Genomic DNA, 19,974 nt, shown 5'->3' on the forward strand with positions numbered 1-19,974 from the left:
AATGAGAGCTGCTGGTCTCATGCAGGCGATCCTAACACATAGATTATTCATTGTGCTGACTCACTGTAGGATTATTACAATCACCATGGAAGTTTTGTTTTCACCCAGCGGTTTGTTCATCCCTCTGTCAGCAGGATACCTAAAAAATTGTAAGACTTGACATTTGGTGGGCAGGTCAGCCACTAGAATTACAATTTCTGTACTTATTAAATTAACCTGGGCACCTATTGTACCCTGATTGTATGTATTACATAGTATAATTATTTGCTTGAGTAGATGAAGGATGTATTGTGATGGAAGTCTCTGAAATTTCTTCTGCGTGGCCATAAAGTCCCTCTCTGGCATTTAAAAATCTCAACTTTAAACTTAACTGATGCCAAAAAACTAAAGTTCCTTTGTTGTTCTTTCAGCATTCTACATTTTTAATTCCCCCCTTATGTGTAATCTCACTAATATCATCCTGCCTTTGAATAATTACCGCTTTCCGCTGAGTAGAAAAAATGCTTCAAATTCAAAGTCAAACAGACTCATGTGACTTATGGATATATACTTTATTTTGCTACTGTGATAAGTGATAACATTCTATCAGAAATACAAAAACATAAATCAGTTTTCTATACCCGTGTGGTATTTTCCTCACTCTTGACATGACGGCTGCAGAGGTAGTGGAAGGACTGACACAATCTCATAAACGGTTTAATGCCATACAGTAATAGTTGCCCTGATGAGAAAGCACACAGTACGTCTGCTACTGGAAGTACATAATGGACTGAGTTCACTGCTGAGACAAACTACAGTACTGAGGTCCAAACGTGAACACAACTGTCCTCTAATGTGTTCATACACAGAAATATTTGCATCCTCCATTATGTCGTCAAAGCCCTATTAAAACAATATATAGCAAATAATGACAAAGACTAAATAATTTATGAATATTTAGACTATATGGTGTTACAGCTTATTGTTCATTTGATTTAAAGAAGTGACTTTTGGATGAGTAGCTACATAAGGTGATTATTTACACAAAATGATAGACTGCAATGATTTATAAACATACAAACAGTAGAAGCAAGGACAGAAACTGAACACAATACCATTTTTACCATGTTCATAAAAAGCTGTTTATAATGGTCAGTATTGCACAGTAAGGCACAGTTAGCTTAACAGCCAGAGTCCTTCAGCCTCCCAGTAGCAAACTACCTTGTATACAATCAACACCATAACCTGTCGATCTTCTTACCACATCAGTATACAAAAAAAGAAAAAAAAAAAGAAAAAAGAAAAATGGAAGTTTGTTCAAGACGTTGCACGATTTGGTTCTGCAGAAGGGATTTTGTTAAGTTAAGGGACACTGGAATGGAGGCAGAAATGGTCCCATTGGCTCAGCGGGCAGAGATTTGCTTTTTTTTCTTTTTCTTTTTTAAAACCATGGTTTTTAAAATGGAGTTTTGAATGTGAAAATCCTGAATTCAAAATAAACTTTTGAAAATTTAAATTCCCTAAAATCCTGATAAAAACCTTAAATTTACTCAAAGTACATTGATGTCTAGATCACATAATTCAGGGTCAAAACAAAATTGAAATTAAAAACAAATATTTAAAATGAATTCAGCTAGTGGCAGAACACCACACTTACTCTATTGAGTTTCACTCCACAGGAACAAAAATGTTTTCTCTTATCTGTCCTTTAATGTTTAATTCACCCAATTTCTGCCTCATGACTGAAACTGTAAGAAACTCCAATCTGCTGTCATTTCTATTAGCTTGAGACAGTGCTAGCTGCTACTGTAAGTGCGTTTTACTTGACAACTGCATGACGTAACCCAAAAGGAAACTGAAGTGACATCTCTTCCCTCTCTTACTCTAAAACCTCAATATTCTGCATTCCATCAGAAAAACAATGCTATACAGTTAATAAAACTATTTTCAGCTGGCATATCCTTTTTTTTTTAACACTTATGTGTGCTTACAGAAATAATACAGGAGGGGTGAAAGTTTTTAATATTCATTTCAATATAAACTCTGTTCATTTGGTCTTCAGCAAACCACAAAATAAACCTGTTTCTAAATATATACTGCACACATAAAAAGAAAGAAATACCATATATATCAGATGCTAAGCAATATAATTAATAAGGCTATTGGTGCAAATTCAAACTTATCTGTATTTGTATTAAATCATTACAACTTATTTCCTTTCGTTCTTAAAATAAACATTATGAACCAACAACAGAAATGTATTGCTTAAAGTTGAACAAATTACACCATGGTTTTTCAGTACAGTACAGAGAATACCATCAAATTTCAAGCTTGTATATTATGGCTAGCCTCCCTATTAGCAGAGAACAATTAATTTGAATATGTTTGCAGGCCTCTGGGGATACATCTATAAAGCATTTCACAAGAACAGTTATAAAGAAAAGAAAAGAAAACAAAATCTTGTGATGCAGATGATATTTTTGAATTATTCCCATCTTGCTAATCATCTACTGAACCCTTAGATTTGTCCTGCGACCCCTTTGGGGGTCCTGAGAACCACTGCTTTGGACCATTCCAGATGCAGCAGTTCTTGCTTCACGCTTCCTGACGTGTCTACACGAGGAATTACCTGCTCTTTTTACTGAATATAGAGAAAAACAAGGAGAATAAAATAAAAAAAATTCAATGGTATTCCCCTTAGGTGCATCAAAACATTACAAGGTTGTGTATTGTTCCACTTGTATTATTTAACATAACACAAAGAAATGATGTTCATTCTGACAAAGCCTCCACCAAAAAACAAGAAAAGTACATTGAAAAAACCTGAAACCTTGCTTGGTGTTGGTCAAAATGTAATTCATGCAAATTAATGTGTTCTCCTGTTGAAAGGGAAGCTTGGCTTTCTTTACCATTTGGTCTAGGTAGTTTAAAACCAGCAGGGGGCAGTGTTATTTGGTAGAAAGTGATTGTACAGCATTCTATTACCCTCATTGAGAGTCATCATGTACAGTGAGCATAGTGACGTCTGATTGCAGTGAATGAAAGTAGGCCCCGTTTCCACTAATGAAGTGAAAGCAGGATAAGTTAACATTCATAAGGTGTTAATGTTATTCATCAATCAAAGCTATGAGGATGGTGTACACATGGTAATATAAAAATACTGCAGTAAGTGCATTATGGGAGACTGAATAGCTAAGCAAACTGTCCACAAGTTGCCGTGGCTGCAGTCAAAACCCAAGACTAGCTCATCTCAAAATGGAAATATTGAGACCAGGTCCAAAAAAAAGCTCAAAGAAGTCCAGTGTCCAAAATCTTTCAAAATTATCTTATTAACAATAAATGGCATAGCAGATATTCTCGACAACGTTGCATTGATAGCCTCAGAATTCATCAAGCAGATTCCTCCGGTTCCACCATAAACCAGAGAGTACATAGTGTTTGTTTGTAATGAGTCTTGGGTGAAGACGCTATGGATTGAGAGCCGCTGCTAGACAGCTGGACATCCATTTTCATGACTGTGAACACACATTCAACTATTCAAAGCATGACAAAAAAGCACAATAACATTGTTCTTTGTTCATGATTGCTTTGAAAAATTACATTTGTTATTAAAATGTGTTTGGCTTTGTTAGGACATCTGAGACAGGACACCGTTTTCCTCAGTGTTTGAGACCAAAGCTTGAGATGAAAAGCGATCAACACCACAGCAGGATGGCATTTACAAAAACTATCACATGGAATGGATAGAATATTGAACAATATTGACATTTACAACAACATTTAGATTGTTACATGATATGTCCATCCAGAACACATTACGAACGGTAGCATTCATTAATTAGTAGTATCATTAGTATTCCTTCAGATGTTTTAACATACTGGTGTGGATGTTAGTGAATTACTTAATGGAGAGACTACACAGAACATTACTTAATCTCATAGCTGTAATATTTCAATACAGACGTGTTAGGAAACAATCGGATCAGATTACACAGCTTTCTTGTGACTTTTAAAGTTAATCACAGCAATAAAAGTGGGTCACATTTAACACAAAGGTTTATCAGCTTTGTATAATACTATCAAGTATTCTCTGTACAACTCCCCTGCATTCATTACATTACATTTAAGGCAATGTATCATAGAATGGACTGTCACATTGGCCACAAGACATACATTTCCATGTATATCTGCATTAAAATATGAGAGATTATATTGCTCATGGGCTCTATATGTAGAAAAACCACTATTATGCAGATGGTTTTTGGTCATTAATACCTTATTAAGGCCCACAGAGGAAATTACATTCAACCATAATTAAATTCAGTGAATTGCAGCAGTTTTATAAAGATGTTTGGGGTGAAGTATGGCCATTTCTCTTTTAGTGCAGCATACTGTATATGAGTACAATATGGAACAATAGACGACTCACAGGAAGCATTTCATGACTTGATCAAAAGTAATAAAGTGGGACATTTGTGCAGGTTTTACCACACAACATTACAGTGCTCAGGCGGGCAGCATAATACACGGGCACCAGCGTCACCAGCTGTGAACACATCTGTTCTTTATTTATGAAAGTGGGAATTTTAGGGCACCCAATTGCCATATTAAACACAGCGCAATTAGGATTTTGCGTTCTTGCTTGACACGTATCAACAGATGGATCAACCATTTCCAGTGCACTGGGATTGCTAACACTGCATTCACACTGCGAGCAACACAATCAACAAGTCATCAGGAGTTTTTGCTTCCTATAGCGCTGACCAACCAGGGAAAAATCAGCCAAACTTTTTAGACTTTTTATGCTTTTTAGGCTTAACAGCTGCCAGATTTAAGCTCCTCTTTTGTTCCCTATTGGTTTGATTCACGGATATTAGCATAAAATAGGAGCAGTTGATTCTAGCCTTTCAAAGTGGCCCAGTTCTTCACAAATTTGATGTGAAAGTACTAGAAGATGCATCTTAAAAGCTGGATGCCTGGAGAATGGGCAATTCATCATTATGATCAATGATAATATCAGTTAGTTTATCTGTTAGTTTTCTATAACAACAAATGGTACATTCAGGGCCTCTTACTGTCCATGATCTGTCAAACTGCAACTCATACACCAAGTTACTCATTGTGTGAATGCTCAGTTAGGGATCAGTGTCACTCAAAACTTCACGAACGGACACTGGCTGTTGATAGCATCAAACCAGTGACCTTTCACTGGCATTAAGGTCCTTTTGGCCACCAAGAAATCCTTTCACTGCCTCCTTTTTTTAATAGAACCTTTGATCGTTTAGCAAGACGTCATTGTGTTGTGAAGAGGACAGATTTCATTTTAAACATGAGTTCAGTTTGCTGGTGCTGTTGGAACAGTGCTGATGCTGCATTCACGTCATATCGGAAGACACAGTAGGAAAAACGGAAGGACGCTTGTTGCTAAAGCGTGCAATATTTTAACTCTTTGTAACACACAAATATAACTATAATCAACCATAAACAAACTGCAGCCAATAATTCTTTTCTTAATGAGAGCTGATTGTCTGAGTGTGAATTTCATTAATTTTCTAATTATCAGCCAACATCTGTGGCTTTGCTGCTGTTAGTTCTCAGTTGACAATTTTGGATACATTCTTCCTATAATCTCGCATCCTGATTGTAACTGCCATGAAGTTGCAGTCTTGTATTTACAGTAAATCCGATATGAGGTGAACGTGGCAAAAAAGAAAATAAAGTTATTAGTACACTGTTTTCCTACTTACTGACTTTTAGCTTCTTCACATGCATACAGTAGCTTACACTTTTCTCTCTGGTTAGTATTTCTGTTACAGTCACAGCTGATGCTCTTTGACAAACAGACATTACACCTCACAGCTTCCTACAACACAGTTGTTGCTTTGGCAGTCAGTTTTAGCAGAGGACCCCAAATAGAGCCTGGTGGAACACCGAGAGGGACCTCTTGGCTTGGAGCTCAGTTTGATTTTAGCGGAGGGTGTTGTGAGGTTGCCACGGAGGTGAAGGTGAGCTGTTGGCAGAGCAGAAGGATCTAGATGTTGGTTTCCCGCTGCATAGGTTCCTCTTCTTTTTGACATTTGTCGCCCAGCTCCTCTGACGCCTGGGCTTCTCCATCGGCCTCCTTCTGATCCTGAACATGGTCAGGATCTTCTGTCTCAGTCCGTTTGTACATCTCTGCAGCCTTGCGCTCACGGTCCAAAAGTCTGTAGTTAATGAAGTTTCCAATAAAGAGCCAAATACTTGCCAAAATCACGACAGATCCACAGCAAAAATACATGTACTTGTAGTTTTTTGTGACATCGACCAGTTTCCCTGTAAGACAGCACAAGGTTATTAAATGTTTAAGTATCTGCACAGATATGAAATCTTATGAAAGTATTGCCAAGTATAATTAGGACATAATTTTCATGTTTAGTGGGAACTCTTATCAATTCCATTTGAATAAATATTTTTATGAAATCATTTCATTTCAATGGATTCACTTGCAGGGGGGGAATTAAGTCCAATTCTATTGCGTTAACTTTGATGAACTTAAGATGACCTACAATCTTGACATTTCTGACCTTCAAGGGAGCAGAGGGATGTAGAGCCCAAAACAAGAGAAACTATCATACCTTATTATTTGTGTTGTAATAATTCACTTATATTAATTTATATTACATTCTACCAGAGTGTAAAATCTTCGAGGCATGGTTTGTGGACTGTTATGAGACAAAAGTTAGTGGTACAAATATGTTACATATTGTCCTGTTAGCAATCAAGGTAGCTCACAGGGCTTTTGTGAATGACTAGTACTAGTGTATTTATGGGTGCTTACCATGTTAGCAGTTAGCTCACCACCAGTCACTACCTTCTAAAACCACTGTACATTTCTGGTGTAACTGGGCCTCAATAATGTTGTGAATTTAATTCACTGAGTGGAATGGCCAGAACGATTGAGAACACTTAAACAAACTGTACAGGTAAGTAAATTAAATATGCTCTCGTACCTGCTAGAGGTGGACCAATGAGGACCGGGCAGCACTCCACAATGGTAGTGAGTCCCACAGCACTGGAGAACCTCTGAGGCCCAACCAGGTCCATCAGTGTTTCAAACAGCACTGAACTGACCATGCCAAAGGCAAAGCCGAAGAACATAGAATACACCACCAGACCAGTGTAGCTTTCCACCAGTGGGCAGAGGATGTGGCACACCCCATTGTACAGCACAGCAAAACTGAAGAAGTACTGGATCCTCGGCCGGACCCAGCGCGAGTTGGCCAGTAGCCCCATGGAGGGCCTAGCAAACATGTCAACGAAAGCCAGAATTGAGAGAAGGAAGGCCGCTGAGTACTCATCCACACCCATGTCCTTAGCATAGGCTGTGAGGAAGACAATAGGTGCAAAGAAGCCCAGGAACATGATGACATTGCCTGACAGGTAAATGAGGAAGCCCCGATGCTTGAAGAGTGTCAAGTCCAGGTATTTGTTGACTGTTTGCCAGGCAGTGCGCTTCTCTTTTGTTGTGGTGGTAATGACCGCTAACTCTTCGTCTTTCTTGATCTTGCTGGGTGGTGGTCCCAGAGGTCTCATGAGGGAACCAGCCACACAGCAGTTCAGCAGCAGGCCGCCCAGGATGAGGAAGCTGCCTCTCCAGCCGAACTGGTTGAAGAGGTACTGGTTGAGAGGAGCCAGCGTACTGAGGAACACCGGACTGCCTGCCATCGCCAGCCCGTTAGCAATGGGACGCTTCTTATAGAAGTATTTGCCTATCATGGTCAGTGCTGGCTGCAGGTTGAAGGCTAGTCCAAGTCCTATGAGGAAAGAGGACAGATTAGATCAAATTAGACTTGTAGCGCTATAATGCTACAACTGTACAAATACTACAAAACAGTATTTATTTGACTTCTTACTCACCTAAATAAGAAACCAATTATCTCTGATACGTGGGTACTGCTAGTGATTGTACAATTAATACTCTGGTTTATGACCAAATACTAAACACTAATTAGGAATGTTAGCATGCTAAACTAAGATGGTGTCGTAGCTACAATGCTAGTGTTAGCATTTAGCTTAAAGCACCATGCACTGTGCCTAAGTGCAGACTCACAGAGTTGCTATCATGGCTCTTATTCTTTAAAAAGTGGAAACACTGAGAATGGACTTCACCACATTGAAGCAGGAGACATCTTGTGTCCAGCAGGAACATTTTAGAAATGAACAAAATTTGTACATTTGTAGATTCTTGACCGGATGCCTTTTTGGGGGTTTTAATGTGGAAACGTTTTTGCAGAAAGACAAGCGGACCGTTTGTACATACATCTTAATATATGTCTATATATATATATATATATATATATATATATATATATATTGAAATGTCATAAAAGCTCCATTAAGCAATATTCTGATAATATTACTGAATTAACTGAATTCCTGTGATGTGAAATCACAAGGAGTTAGCCTATAGTAAAGCTTATTAAAGAGCCTTGGTGCAGAACACAACCTAATTAAGTTATTGGTTTGCTCTCTATATGTGGGTATTGATTAGTAATTGGTAGATTAATAAAATTTCTTTGGGATTTAAATGGACTATGGATTTGATAGTTATACTGTATTTACTGTATCTAAAAGATTTGATGAAGCCCAACAAAGGGAAATGTCAGCCTTCATGAAGGAACAAAAACATTTTGGTGGAGGTAGCCTGCTAATTGTCCAAGAGAAAATTGCAAGTAAGCATATAAAATTATGTTAAACACACAGCAGCGTAAAATTAAGGCATGGAACCAAAATAGATAGAAAAACAAAGCCAATGTTCTTCCTGCTCCAACAGTTTTAATTTTAACCTGCTACTTAGAAGTAGAGGGTAATCAAATTAACTCAAAATGGACTTGAGTGGATTTAAATGGACTTACCGCCTATAAGTCCTATGCAGAGGTAAAGCTGCAACACACTGGTGCAGAAGGAAGCTAAGATCATGCCAGTGGCACAGAGGCAGCCCCCCATCATGACAATGGGCCTGCAGCCATATGTGTTGACCAGTATACTGCTGATGGGACCTGGAACAAATGGAAAACATTAAATCAACCCACATATGTGAGATGTTTACAGTAGTCAGGATCACTGAAAGTAAGTGCATAATGATTTAATCTGGTTAGTGCTGCACGCCAGCGGGAGCCCAGTTTCTATTAATAGCAGCAACTGGGCTGTTTCAATTTTTAAACATAGCACTCCCATCACCGCTTGTCAAATCAGTTTAAGAGAGGTAAGTGACAGTGTGGGGAATGAGAAAACACTTCCATATATAAGAGTGTCTTTTTCTTTTCTACATTATGTTTTCTAACATGCATGGAAAAATAAAAGTTCAAGTGTGTCAAGTTTTTTTTTTATCCTCCAGCCTGTGTTTTCAGCTGCATACTGTGCAAATGAGATTCACAATACATTTCATTCACAAGCCAAGACAGAGCAAATGACAAAACACATTCTTATTTCTGTAAAGTGCTGAGTATGTAGCGTTTATATTCAGGCAGCTGCAAAGCTATAAGATATTTTTGCCAATCTCTTGTCACTGCAGCCGGCAGAAAAAGTCTTAAATGAGGTTAATTAGGTTGAAACCAAATCCTCAGTTTAACCATACTATCTAAATGACTTAATTAGATTTGAAAACAAAGGTCAATTGGAATATTGTTAACCAAACTGTCCATAGTAAATGTCCATTAGGCCCTGGTTCAACTGCAATTATTGAACTGAACTAATTCTAAATTATAACGGACATTAGGGGTGTATTCATTTATTTTGTTTTCATTGACAGAAAATTTGATTTGGTTTTGATAATCTGGTAAACCAGATTAGCCTATTTGATCATCAAATTTCAGAATCTCAGAAGTCCAATATTCACTCAACTAAATGCTTCACAAGCTGGTTGCTAATTTTGTCAGTGTGCTGTTTAGTCACATACACTGGGTTTGTCAGAGTTTATTTCGCTCACTGCTGCTGGAAAAACAGTGGTGAGAGTGGTGATACTGAGCAAAAACACTAAAAGTTGACACTAAAAACCAAAACAAAGAGCTGGAAGGCGCTACTCCTTCTGTTAAGCGAACAGAGTTTTTTTCTGTTGGTTAATCACTATGAGCCACATATTTGACATGACGTAAAGTGTTAATAGTATATTTTGACCACTAGGGGCTTTTATTGTTGTAGTATGCCTCGGAAAAACGCCTACGAGAGCTGAGAAAAGATGGTGGTAGCCGAGACAGAAACATGTAGCAGTGAAATTCCAAAAGTTCACAAAATAATTTAAATACTTTTTTGCTCTGGTGGAGTTTGAGTTCGAATCTTTACAATGACATACGGATTTGTGTCATTGTTAATATAAAAAAATCCATTAGTGCAGCTTTAAAATGTTAGCATGACTCGTAGGGATGATAACGGCATGCATTTGTTGTGATTGAAATTCAGCAGTGCCCACATTAAAAGCAGCCACAGAATACATAATGCACAGAAAGAGCATTCCCATTCAAATGACAATGATAGGGCAAGTTTCCTCTACTAATGACTCATCTGTATTCTCAGTTATCACTGTCAATGTTCAGTCTTCTAATAAGGTGAATCGTGGGGTGAGTAGGCTTGTTTTTATTTCTAGGACTCTTAATATGTTCATTTTTTTTTACTTATGACTCTTATTATGAATTTTTAAGCAAATAGGCAATTTTAGATTTCTGCTACTTTACTTCGTGTTCTATTGTTTACCTTGTTCCACTTCAGGTATATCTTTTATATATCTTGGTACCTACAGTAATATCTTATAAATAATGTAGCTATTCAAAGCACTTTTTAAGAATCTGCATATCTTCTAATTGACACCTTCTCCCATCCCTTTGTTGAATTTCAAGTACAGGAGGTGTAAATCGAATAGGGAGAGAGAGAAGTAATGAAAGATGTATTTTTAAAAAAAATAATGCTCTCATTACCAGCCAGAAGATGTATCATATTTCTGCCAGGCCCAGTGCAATTTAAAAAGCCACAACGGGCGAGGAGTCATCTGACTTAATTTGCTCTGCATGAATCTTTTTTCGACCTTGAGGAAAGTTCCCCTCATTTGCATCCACAGCAGTGATCAGTATTCTCGGGGGCTCGGCGGGACCAGAATCGGCTGAGTTGAGGAAGCCCCTGAGCCTGCACATTACCTCCCTTGAAAAAGGCTTATCATCTCCTGGCCAGACACAGGGTGGACTTCATTACACAGTGGACAAAACCCCAAACTAAATATAACCACCTAGATCCCAAAAGGGAATGACACATATAGAAATGTGTCTAACAGGTTTCTCCACGACCCTTTAATGTCAGCTGCGGCGAAGAGGCTAGTACAGCTCATGATGTGAGGATGCGGGCTATCCATCACACTTCAAATAGGATAAAGTCAACAGAAATGGAAGCAAACAACATTTAAAAGCGGTTCTGCTGCAAGAGGACACGGACATGCTTTTCTGAAGCGACTGTGTCTCGCTGCCCAGCCATTACACAGATATTTACAGGGACACAATGAAGGGTAAACCAGCCTAAGCCCAGTTTATGTATGTGATAAAACTTTATACATATTTTCAGGTTGACACAAGGCTTTGAGCTAAAGTTAAGAGCTGTGCGACAGTAAACAGCATGACACTGGATGATGTTAACAAGGTGGCCTGAAGGTTAGAGAAGTGGACTAGTGACAGGCAGGTAAGACTGGCCAGATAAACCTGGGTGGGAAATGTCACCATCACTGAGAGCTGCTTGAGCAAAGCCCTTTCCAGTGGAGCTGGTCAGTGGCTGTACACATTGGAAGATGATTTGAGCTTGCAGTTCTGTCACTTTATTCAGTAACCTTGACTACCATTGATTCAGCTCAATGACACTCTAGCCAGTTACAAGAACATCATCTATCGTTGGAGAACACATTGTGCAGGCGTGTTTCTCGTTGGATTTCAGAGCGCGATTCAACGCAATGCAGCTAACTAACTTACCCTAAACTTACCCTAACCCTAACCCAACTGCAACAGTATTGCAATCAAACACTCGATTCTGATTGAAGGACATTTTAATATTGTTAATTAAATAATTGTTCAGAACAGAAATATTTTTTTGATTTGTAGGGATGTAACGATACGATCAACTCAGGATTCGACACAATTCAAGATAATGGGTTCAGACTTAAAGACGGTACGATTTTCTCACGATTTTGTTTAACAATATGAGACTGAAACAAATTATGACAAAAATATCCAAAATATATTTCTTTCTTTCTTTATCAAATTGAATCCTTTTTTATTTCTGCCGTAGGGTATAAACTGTGCAAAACAATGTATATTTCCCACCAACTACAGAAAACAGCCAAACCGGCTGATGCATCCTCAGTTAAATTCAGTCTTTACCTGCAGTGCCATGTCTTTGTGCTTTGATACAGCTTCTGATGCAAGTGATATAGGAAGACAGAAGTAGATAGCGCCCTCTGCTGTTTAACAAGAGTATCATGAATAATTTTTCATCTCACTGATTTGAATCTTGATTATTTATAACGCAATTTAACTGTTGTGCGAAATATTGTTACATCCCTATTCACTTAGCACCCCACTTCTAACACTGCTTCAGTAGCCAGCAGATCAGACTATGGTTGTACCGGCAGTTTCCAAGTGTGAATATGTGCAACTGAAACAGAGAGCAATGCTCTCAGAGAAACATCTGAATAAATAAAGTAGTAAGTAGGCTCTATGAAATTACACATTGGCACATTGAAAAGTAAACTTCAGTGTGCCCCCAAAAAGAAAAAATAATTCCTCATATCACTGCTGTTATCTAAGCCCAGTTTTTGTTTTGTGTTACTGGTTTTGAGATTTCTCCGAGGGGATTAGAAAAATTTAATTAGAACTTGCATTAACATTTTTTCTGGCCACTTGGGGGCAGTAAAAACAACCTGTAAACAACACTGACACATTGTCGAGAGTTGATATGGTGGACTTATTAGCAAAGAGCTGCTTATTAACACATCCAGCAGACACAGACCAACATTAGCATTCATTTGGAGTCATGTTGGAATGTGGGTCTAATATTTACTTTCATTTTAGCTCTATTTTGCACTCTGCCAACTCCTGAGGGGAAAATTATGTCTGTCTGGCTGCTAAATGTTACAATGTTCACCAGCTACTCACTAACTGTTTAGAGCCTTTTCACAGGCAACTACTGCAGCCAAAAATGGTGTTAATGAGAACGTCGAGAGTGAATACTATACTGAAAGATGCTAAAAAGGCCATATAGCTTTAAATGTTTTTCTGGGAACAATCACCCATTACTCTGGACAATCCACACACATTTTTCATTTCAATGACTTTCTTAAGAAAAAGTCCCTATGCAAACTGTTCACAGCATGCTCTATGGATTATCACATCTACTGTAACATGCACACTGGAAGACTGCAGGGGCTGAGTGCTCAATCAGTTTCACATGCAGTAAATCCTGGGAACCTCAAGGTGCTCTTGAAGTGGAAAAGACTTCACATTTAAGAAAACGTTCTTCAGGGATTTTTAGGCAGAGCAGAGAGAAAAATGCTGTTAAAGGCCTTTATTTAGTCTAGCATAAAACACAGACTGGTTTTTCATCAGGGTGGTAATACAAACTAATGAAACATGGTACTAAAAGTACAAGTGCATGTTTGCTCTACTGTTTACCTGGTATCCTGCCTACCAGTCTTTATGACTGACAGTGAATGTAACACGGGTGCGCACTGTTTCCACGCTACCTCGCCCAAGGTCAAGTCTGTCTGTGTGTGTGTGTGTGTGTGTGTGTGGATTAGCAACCCTGATCCAACACGGACACACAGCCTACAGCTTAAATGCGTCATCACAGAGCGACGCTGGCTGTGCTGTGGGGATGAGAGCTGTGTTGCTTCCCAGCTTTCTGATGTAATGCGAGGAAGGATTGCGCTGTAGAGACGAGACGTGCCCGAGTTTTATTTTACAGTGCGTTCATAGGGTTTACAGTCGGGACCACACCACTTCCAATTAATTTCATTATAATATCTGTTTATCCCTGTCTGTTGGAAAAGATGTTTGCCAATTGATTTGCATGGCTGGTCATGCAACTGACTATGCAAACCTTCAGAGAGGGTAAGGTTGTTATGGTACCAGCATTTTTATTTATTGGTGGGAACATGCTCAGGTTTGCTGATGACATTGTATTCCACTAGGAAGTCAGGAACAAAACTACACATCAGGCTGAGTGATGGCTTTCCAGCAACGCATTATAAAGTTATTACAGTATAAAGCAGCCGATCAAAGTCTGCAAGCATCAGTTCATTTACAATCTCACTGATCGTGATACTTTTGGCTTTGTAAAACCATTCTCACATTTCCAGTTTACACTGCTAGTTAAGAAATAATATTACCTGTGGCTGTGCTTCAAGAAAAGTCCAGGGACTGAACAGGATTTGTCCACTAGGGACCATGAATGTAGCATAGCAATCCATCCGGCAGTTGTTGGGATATTTCAGTCTGGACCAAAAGTGGTGTATCTAACAAGAGTCGATCTCCATAAGATCTAAAATTAGAAATGCTCGGCCTTACAGCAGAAATAAACATGTTTACAGGCTGGTGCAAAAAACTGTTTTGGTCTCTATATCTAAATAGACCCTAGAATATATATATATATATATAAATAGAAAAAAGATTTACCATTTACATTTGTGTGGCTCTAACAGGCACAGGGTTGGTATGGTATTTTTACGACTTGATGAAGCACTAAAAGGATTATTGATTGTTCAATCTGGAATTTGATTGCTTAGTTGATTGATAAAAGACAGTTAATAAACGTATTGACTGGCAAACAGTATTGTCTTCTACAAAAGATTTTAACTTTTGTATGTATTTTGCATTAAAGCTTCTGTTTGTTCAGTGAAAACCTTGAATCTCTGTTTTTGATGACTTTCATGTAATCATTAAAACTGAAGGATTACACACTTTCATACACACTCACACTGATCTGACCTCTTTGGCTCAAAAACGGTTTGCACTGGACAACAGTGATAAACAAAAGGTGATTTCTGCCATTTGGAGTGATTGAATTAATATTTTTCTGGGTGTCTGAGGCTGGTGCTCATTATCAGGCAGCTTCACAGTAATGACCGAGCCACACACACACACACACACACACACACACACACACACACACACACACACACACACACACACACACACACACACACACACACACACACACACACACACACACACACACACACACACACACACACACACAGCGCTGGGGAATTAGAAAGGTGTTCAGACAGCGATTGCTTCTTCAGCGTAAGCGGCAGAAAAAGAGAGCAGATGTTTAATGAATAGCTGATGAGTGCAATCAATGTGAATGAATGAGTAACAACAGCCGATCGCTTAGTAACTGCACATATTGACGACATCACCACATGACAATGACATACAGTCACTGTAAAGCTAAAGCACCTGTTGGCGATTGGTAAGAAACTGTCATGTGGCAGTGTTTGTTTTTTTTCCACAGAAGCAGATGTGAGTGTGAGCCATAGAATAAAACCACCACAAAAGCAAACTTAATATATTTAACATAAACACTCGACTTAGTTTACCACATTTGATTAGATTTAATTTAGCTTTATAACGAGCATCTGATTTAACAAGAATGAACGAGAGAGATACAAGCAACTCAATTTATTAAGACTTTTAATGCTACTGTGATGCTAATTATGATGAGCAAACTATATATCCTATGTTGAACTAATAGTAAAACATACTTGTTTTTAGTTGCAGTAGCCTCAAGTGTCAACTAACATTAAGCTAGTTAATATTCACATCGGACACAGAGCTAAAGCCTGTATGATACTGCTATTAAATATATAACACATAATATTAACATTTTTGAGAAGGGCCTTTTTAATGTAGCAGGATATTTTCCGGTGCTTTCTGGTGAACAAAGTCTGCAAAGGAGACTCACCTCTTTATCATAATTATGCTTTATCTTTGTGAGGTGTACCGGTACGAGAATTCAAAGTCAGATTCAGCGAACCTAAACCGCACAGAATCGCTCATTTAAACCTGAGAAATTCCACCTGTTCATGAGAATCTCTGAAGAGATCTCATCATTAGCCTAATGGATACACCAAACTGTGACATAAAGCCACCTGTTGGGTGAGTTTAATTCACATAAAGAGTAAAAGAAGAAACGCTTCAGTGTGCAAATGTTGAAGTCCTGCTGTCAGAGATCAGCAGAAGAATAAAGAGCAAGTATAGCAGTGTCAGCAGTGGTACAAAGGGACCCAAAAAAAGAAAATATTGCTGTAGCTGTCAACTCTGTCATTGCAGACACTTCCTACCTGACACATAAGAACATATCTGTCATACATGCAGTTCTTGCACGCGGCTCAACGTCTTTAAATGACCTCATCACACATTATCTTTGTTTGGCAGTTATTTAGTTACTTATCGGCCGACACGTATGCTGATATTAATATATTCAACAAGCTAATATTGACTGATATATTGGCCAGGGAGATTTATCGGTTTAATTGAATGGGGGTCATTTTCAAAGAGTGTAGATATAAAAGCGTATCACTTATTATTACTTATTAATAGTACTAATATTACTACTTCTAAGAATTTATTTATTCACCAGCATTTGCTTCTGTAATTCCTCATGTTTGACAGATACAGTGCACACAATAGCAAACCTAATTAAAACTCATTAAAATATAGAGACACAATATTTTACTTAACCTTGTGCAACATCTTTGTATAACAATCTTGAGCAACAAGCAGCTACTCTGAATGAAGCCCTTGCTAAATTCTCTTACTGCTCTTGGTGGATGCTGCTCTACACAACACAGGAAATGAGCTTTCCAGGCCTGCTGTTGGCCAGTACAGATGGTGACAACAGCAGTAGACCGAGTGACAGGAGGATTACAGCGTGGACAGATGGCAGTCGTGGCACTGCCAAACAGAAGGCTGCAGGGCCGAAGCCAAAGTGGGAAATACAGCAGGTGATCAGAGCAATATGCTGGAGAAACTGACCGGCTGAAAACACAATCTGACCATTCAGAAGGTTCATTATTCAAGAAGCAATGCAAGACCGGCTGTAGCATTGTGTCGGTATTTCATATCATAAAAGATTTGCCCTTCTACCCTGAATTTGATTAGTCATTGAGCAATAACAAAACGTTTAAGTGTCTGTGCTGCATACCTTTACAATAAATGCCAATTTTTCATTTTATCAACAATTTTCTCTTTCTCCCAGTCAGTTATTTCCCAAAATCAACACGCTAATTGATCCTCAAATGAATCCTCGTTTGTTTCCTTAGCTTTACAGAATATGATGGTTTTCTGGTTCTCTGGGGGCTCAGCATGTGACACTGTTGTTCCAAATCCAGGCCATGATCTGATGACACAACCTAGTTCCATCTTTACCCTGTTATTTCCTATCTCGAGGCAGAAAAAAACAGCAAGTTGAACGAGTCCACCGAGAGCCGGACAGGACCAAACACTGTTGAATAAATCACTACAAGATAATTCCAGTGTGCTTCCATTTTTTTCTATCTGGGCTTTTGAATGGAGCATCTGCTCAGGAAACCGCGCACCACCTCCTCGCAACAATGATAATCCTCGACAACACCTTACACGTGTAAAGAGATTCCCCTTCACACTGTGATTTGGAGGACTATCATTAAAATAGAGGACCTGGATTCAAGCTCCTGTGCCCTACTGGGGTGAACGCCATTATAATGATTGTTAATACAACAAATAAAGCAGCATAAGCCAACTTGAAGAAGCTGATTTCCTGTTTGCACAGTAGATTAAAGTGGTACCAAAATAAAAGCTAATTTTTGCGTGCGGTAGTTTATCTTTGCAACTTTTTCAATGTTGTTAGGGGACGGACAGTTTAATTCACCAGCTGCTGATAGCTAACACTAAGTGAGCTTTTGTAAAAAGCGAATAAACATATTGGATCAATGTTCGTAGGCGATACAGTATGATGTTCTGAGGTCAGTAGCACACAATGGAAGCCAGAATGTCACCTAGCATCACCAGCACTCAGATTTCAGTCGGTTGCCAAAATAAGCATCAAGCTACTGGACATCCTCTCTGCACATGGCTGTATAATTATAGTTTACACAAAAAGTACACAGAATTAAAATTGTATTGTGACTTAAAAGTTAGATAACGGTAAAACCAACCAATGACTTACCCGCAGCATACATGACCGCAAGCATGATGGAGGAGATCCATGCGATCTGGCTGTAGGAGACATCGAAGATGACCTGGATGTCTTTGAAGAAGACCGTGATGGCCTTGGGAAACGCGTATGAGAAGCCTATGGAGATGAAAGATGCTAACACCACAGCCCATCCCCAACCGCCGTCTGGTGGGGGCACGGCAGGGGGACTTGTGGCTGGGGGCGGCATCACTGGCCCACCTCAAGGCTGATTATTCACTGCAAAGACAGAAGAGAAAGGCAGAGAGGGAATTAAAAACCAGCAGTTACCGCCATCATGTGTCTGTGTTTTTACTTCATTTTGTCCTCTGATTGATTATTGATCAGTCAGATCTAGGCAGGCTCTTTCCTCTCCTCTCTAAAGTCCTTCAGGATTTTAAGGTTAGAAATAGATTAACCTGACCCTGAGCAGTTGTTTACAGGAAAATGTCACAGATCATTACTGACAATATATAGACAATCAGATCACCGGCTGTAGCTCATATTGACAGTATACAGACGGCTGTGGGATTATTAAAAGCTTTGTCCTCTCTGTCGTTTACATGAACAACTGCCAGCAGTAATGTGACACACGAGGGAGAAGGACATACCAGAGCTCCGTATCCTGGAGAAGACGTGTGCAAACACACACTGAACCCAGTATTAACGGTCCATTGCACTGGTCATGCACTCACTAGACCTGAGAGACCAGACCTGCCCCGCCCAGATGGTAGTCACCTTGAGCCCACCCACCCCCCCCATGCAGCAATGGTAACCGGGTGGAGCCTGTCAGCTGAGAGGACCATAGTAGTAAAACCAGGTGCTGCTGTGTACAAAGCAAACACGCCCTAATTACAAAAAAAAACCAAGAGTGGCAATTGTCCACGGCCACTCTGCCACTCGGTGGAATTTTTACAACCTAACTGACGTGGTGAAACACACACACACACACACACATTCACGGTGCACAATAGGCAGCCGTATGTTTTTGTCTGGCCTCATTAGCTTCACCTTTCTAATCAGCCAGGAATATTTTACAGCTGTATAATTAGCTCATGGCGCATACTGAGATGATGGCAGCCAGTTTGGTTTCACATAAATGAACAGGCAGGAGGCCGAAGAATCAACATGTTTCCTCATGTTTGCATTGCAGCAACAGCAGAAAGTAATTACTTGAGATTAACAAGACTAAACGTAGTTCAGTGATTATGGTTTTGAAATAACTGCCATGTGTTGTTACAACAGCTACCAGTTAAAAGGGCACTCCAAAAGTTAACGTCCATTAATGTGTCATGGTTATACTTCTCTATAAAAACAGTGTAATATATACAGTTTAATGTGGTATACGATGGCTGTGGAGGCAGAAATCTGAAAAAATACCCCTGATGATGTCATCAGGGTTGCGGCCTTACCTTTTGGCCATTTTTTTTAAAATACCACTCTTGTGTGTCCCTCAACTTTATGGAAGTGCTGTACTAAAAATATTAAATCACTGGAGTACCTCTTTAAGTAGTTTATCCTCCATTGGCAACAACACTCATCAGAATTCCATATCCATGCTAATGCGGCTAGATTTGGAAATATATCCGTTCTTCTCTTTTGGGCACCAATTCACAGTAACCCAGTGGAATGCAACAACTATTTCCTCGGTCAACAGTTTCATCTATAAAATGTTATAAAAGTAAAGAAAAAGTGCCTCAGCCCAAGGATATGTATTGAAATTGTTTTTTTTTATTCAACCAACCTCCCAAATATATTAAGTTCACTATCACA

General features: G+C 39.0%; 1 protein-coding gene across 1 annotated transcript in view; it reads right to left on the reverse strand.

The window, feature by feature from the left end:
• Window positions 1-532: 532 nt before the first annotated feature.
• Window positions 533-19,974, reverse strand: part of LOC127359009 (monocarboxylate transporter 2) — a 31,077-nt gene continuing 11,635 nt past the window's right edge. The window contains exons 2-5 of the mRNA XM_051392635.1: window positions 18,196-18,441; window positions 8,874-9,017; window positions 6,969-7,772; window positions 533-6,291 (exon numbers count right to left, since the gene is read on the reverse strand). Of these exons, the coding sequence (XP_051248595.1) occupies window positions 6,011-6,291; window positions 6,969-7,772; window positions 8,874-9,017; window positions 18,196-18,412 (1,446 nt within the window). The 5' untranslated portion in view covers window positions 18,413-18,441 and the 3' untranslated portion in view covers window positions 533-6,010. The remainder of the gene's footprint in view (window positions 6,292-6,968; window positions 7,773-8,873; window positions 9,018-18,195; window positions 18,442-19,974) is intronic.

This window comes from Dicentrarchus labrax, unplaced genomic scaffold (genome assembly GCF_905237075.1).
Source record: "Dicentrarchus labrax unplaced genomic scaffold, dlabrax2021, whole genome shotgun sequence".
NCBI lineage: Eukaryota > Metazoa > Chordata > Actinopteri > Moronidae > Dicentrarchus > Dicentrarchus labrax.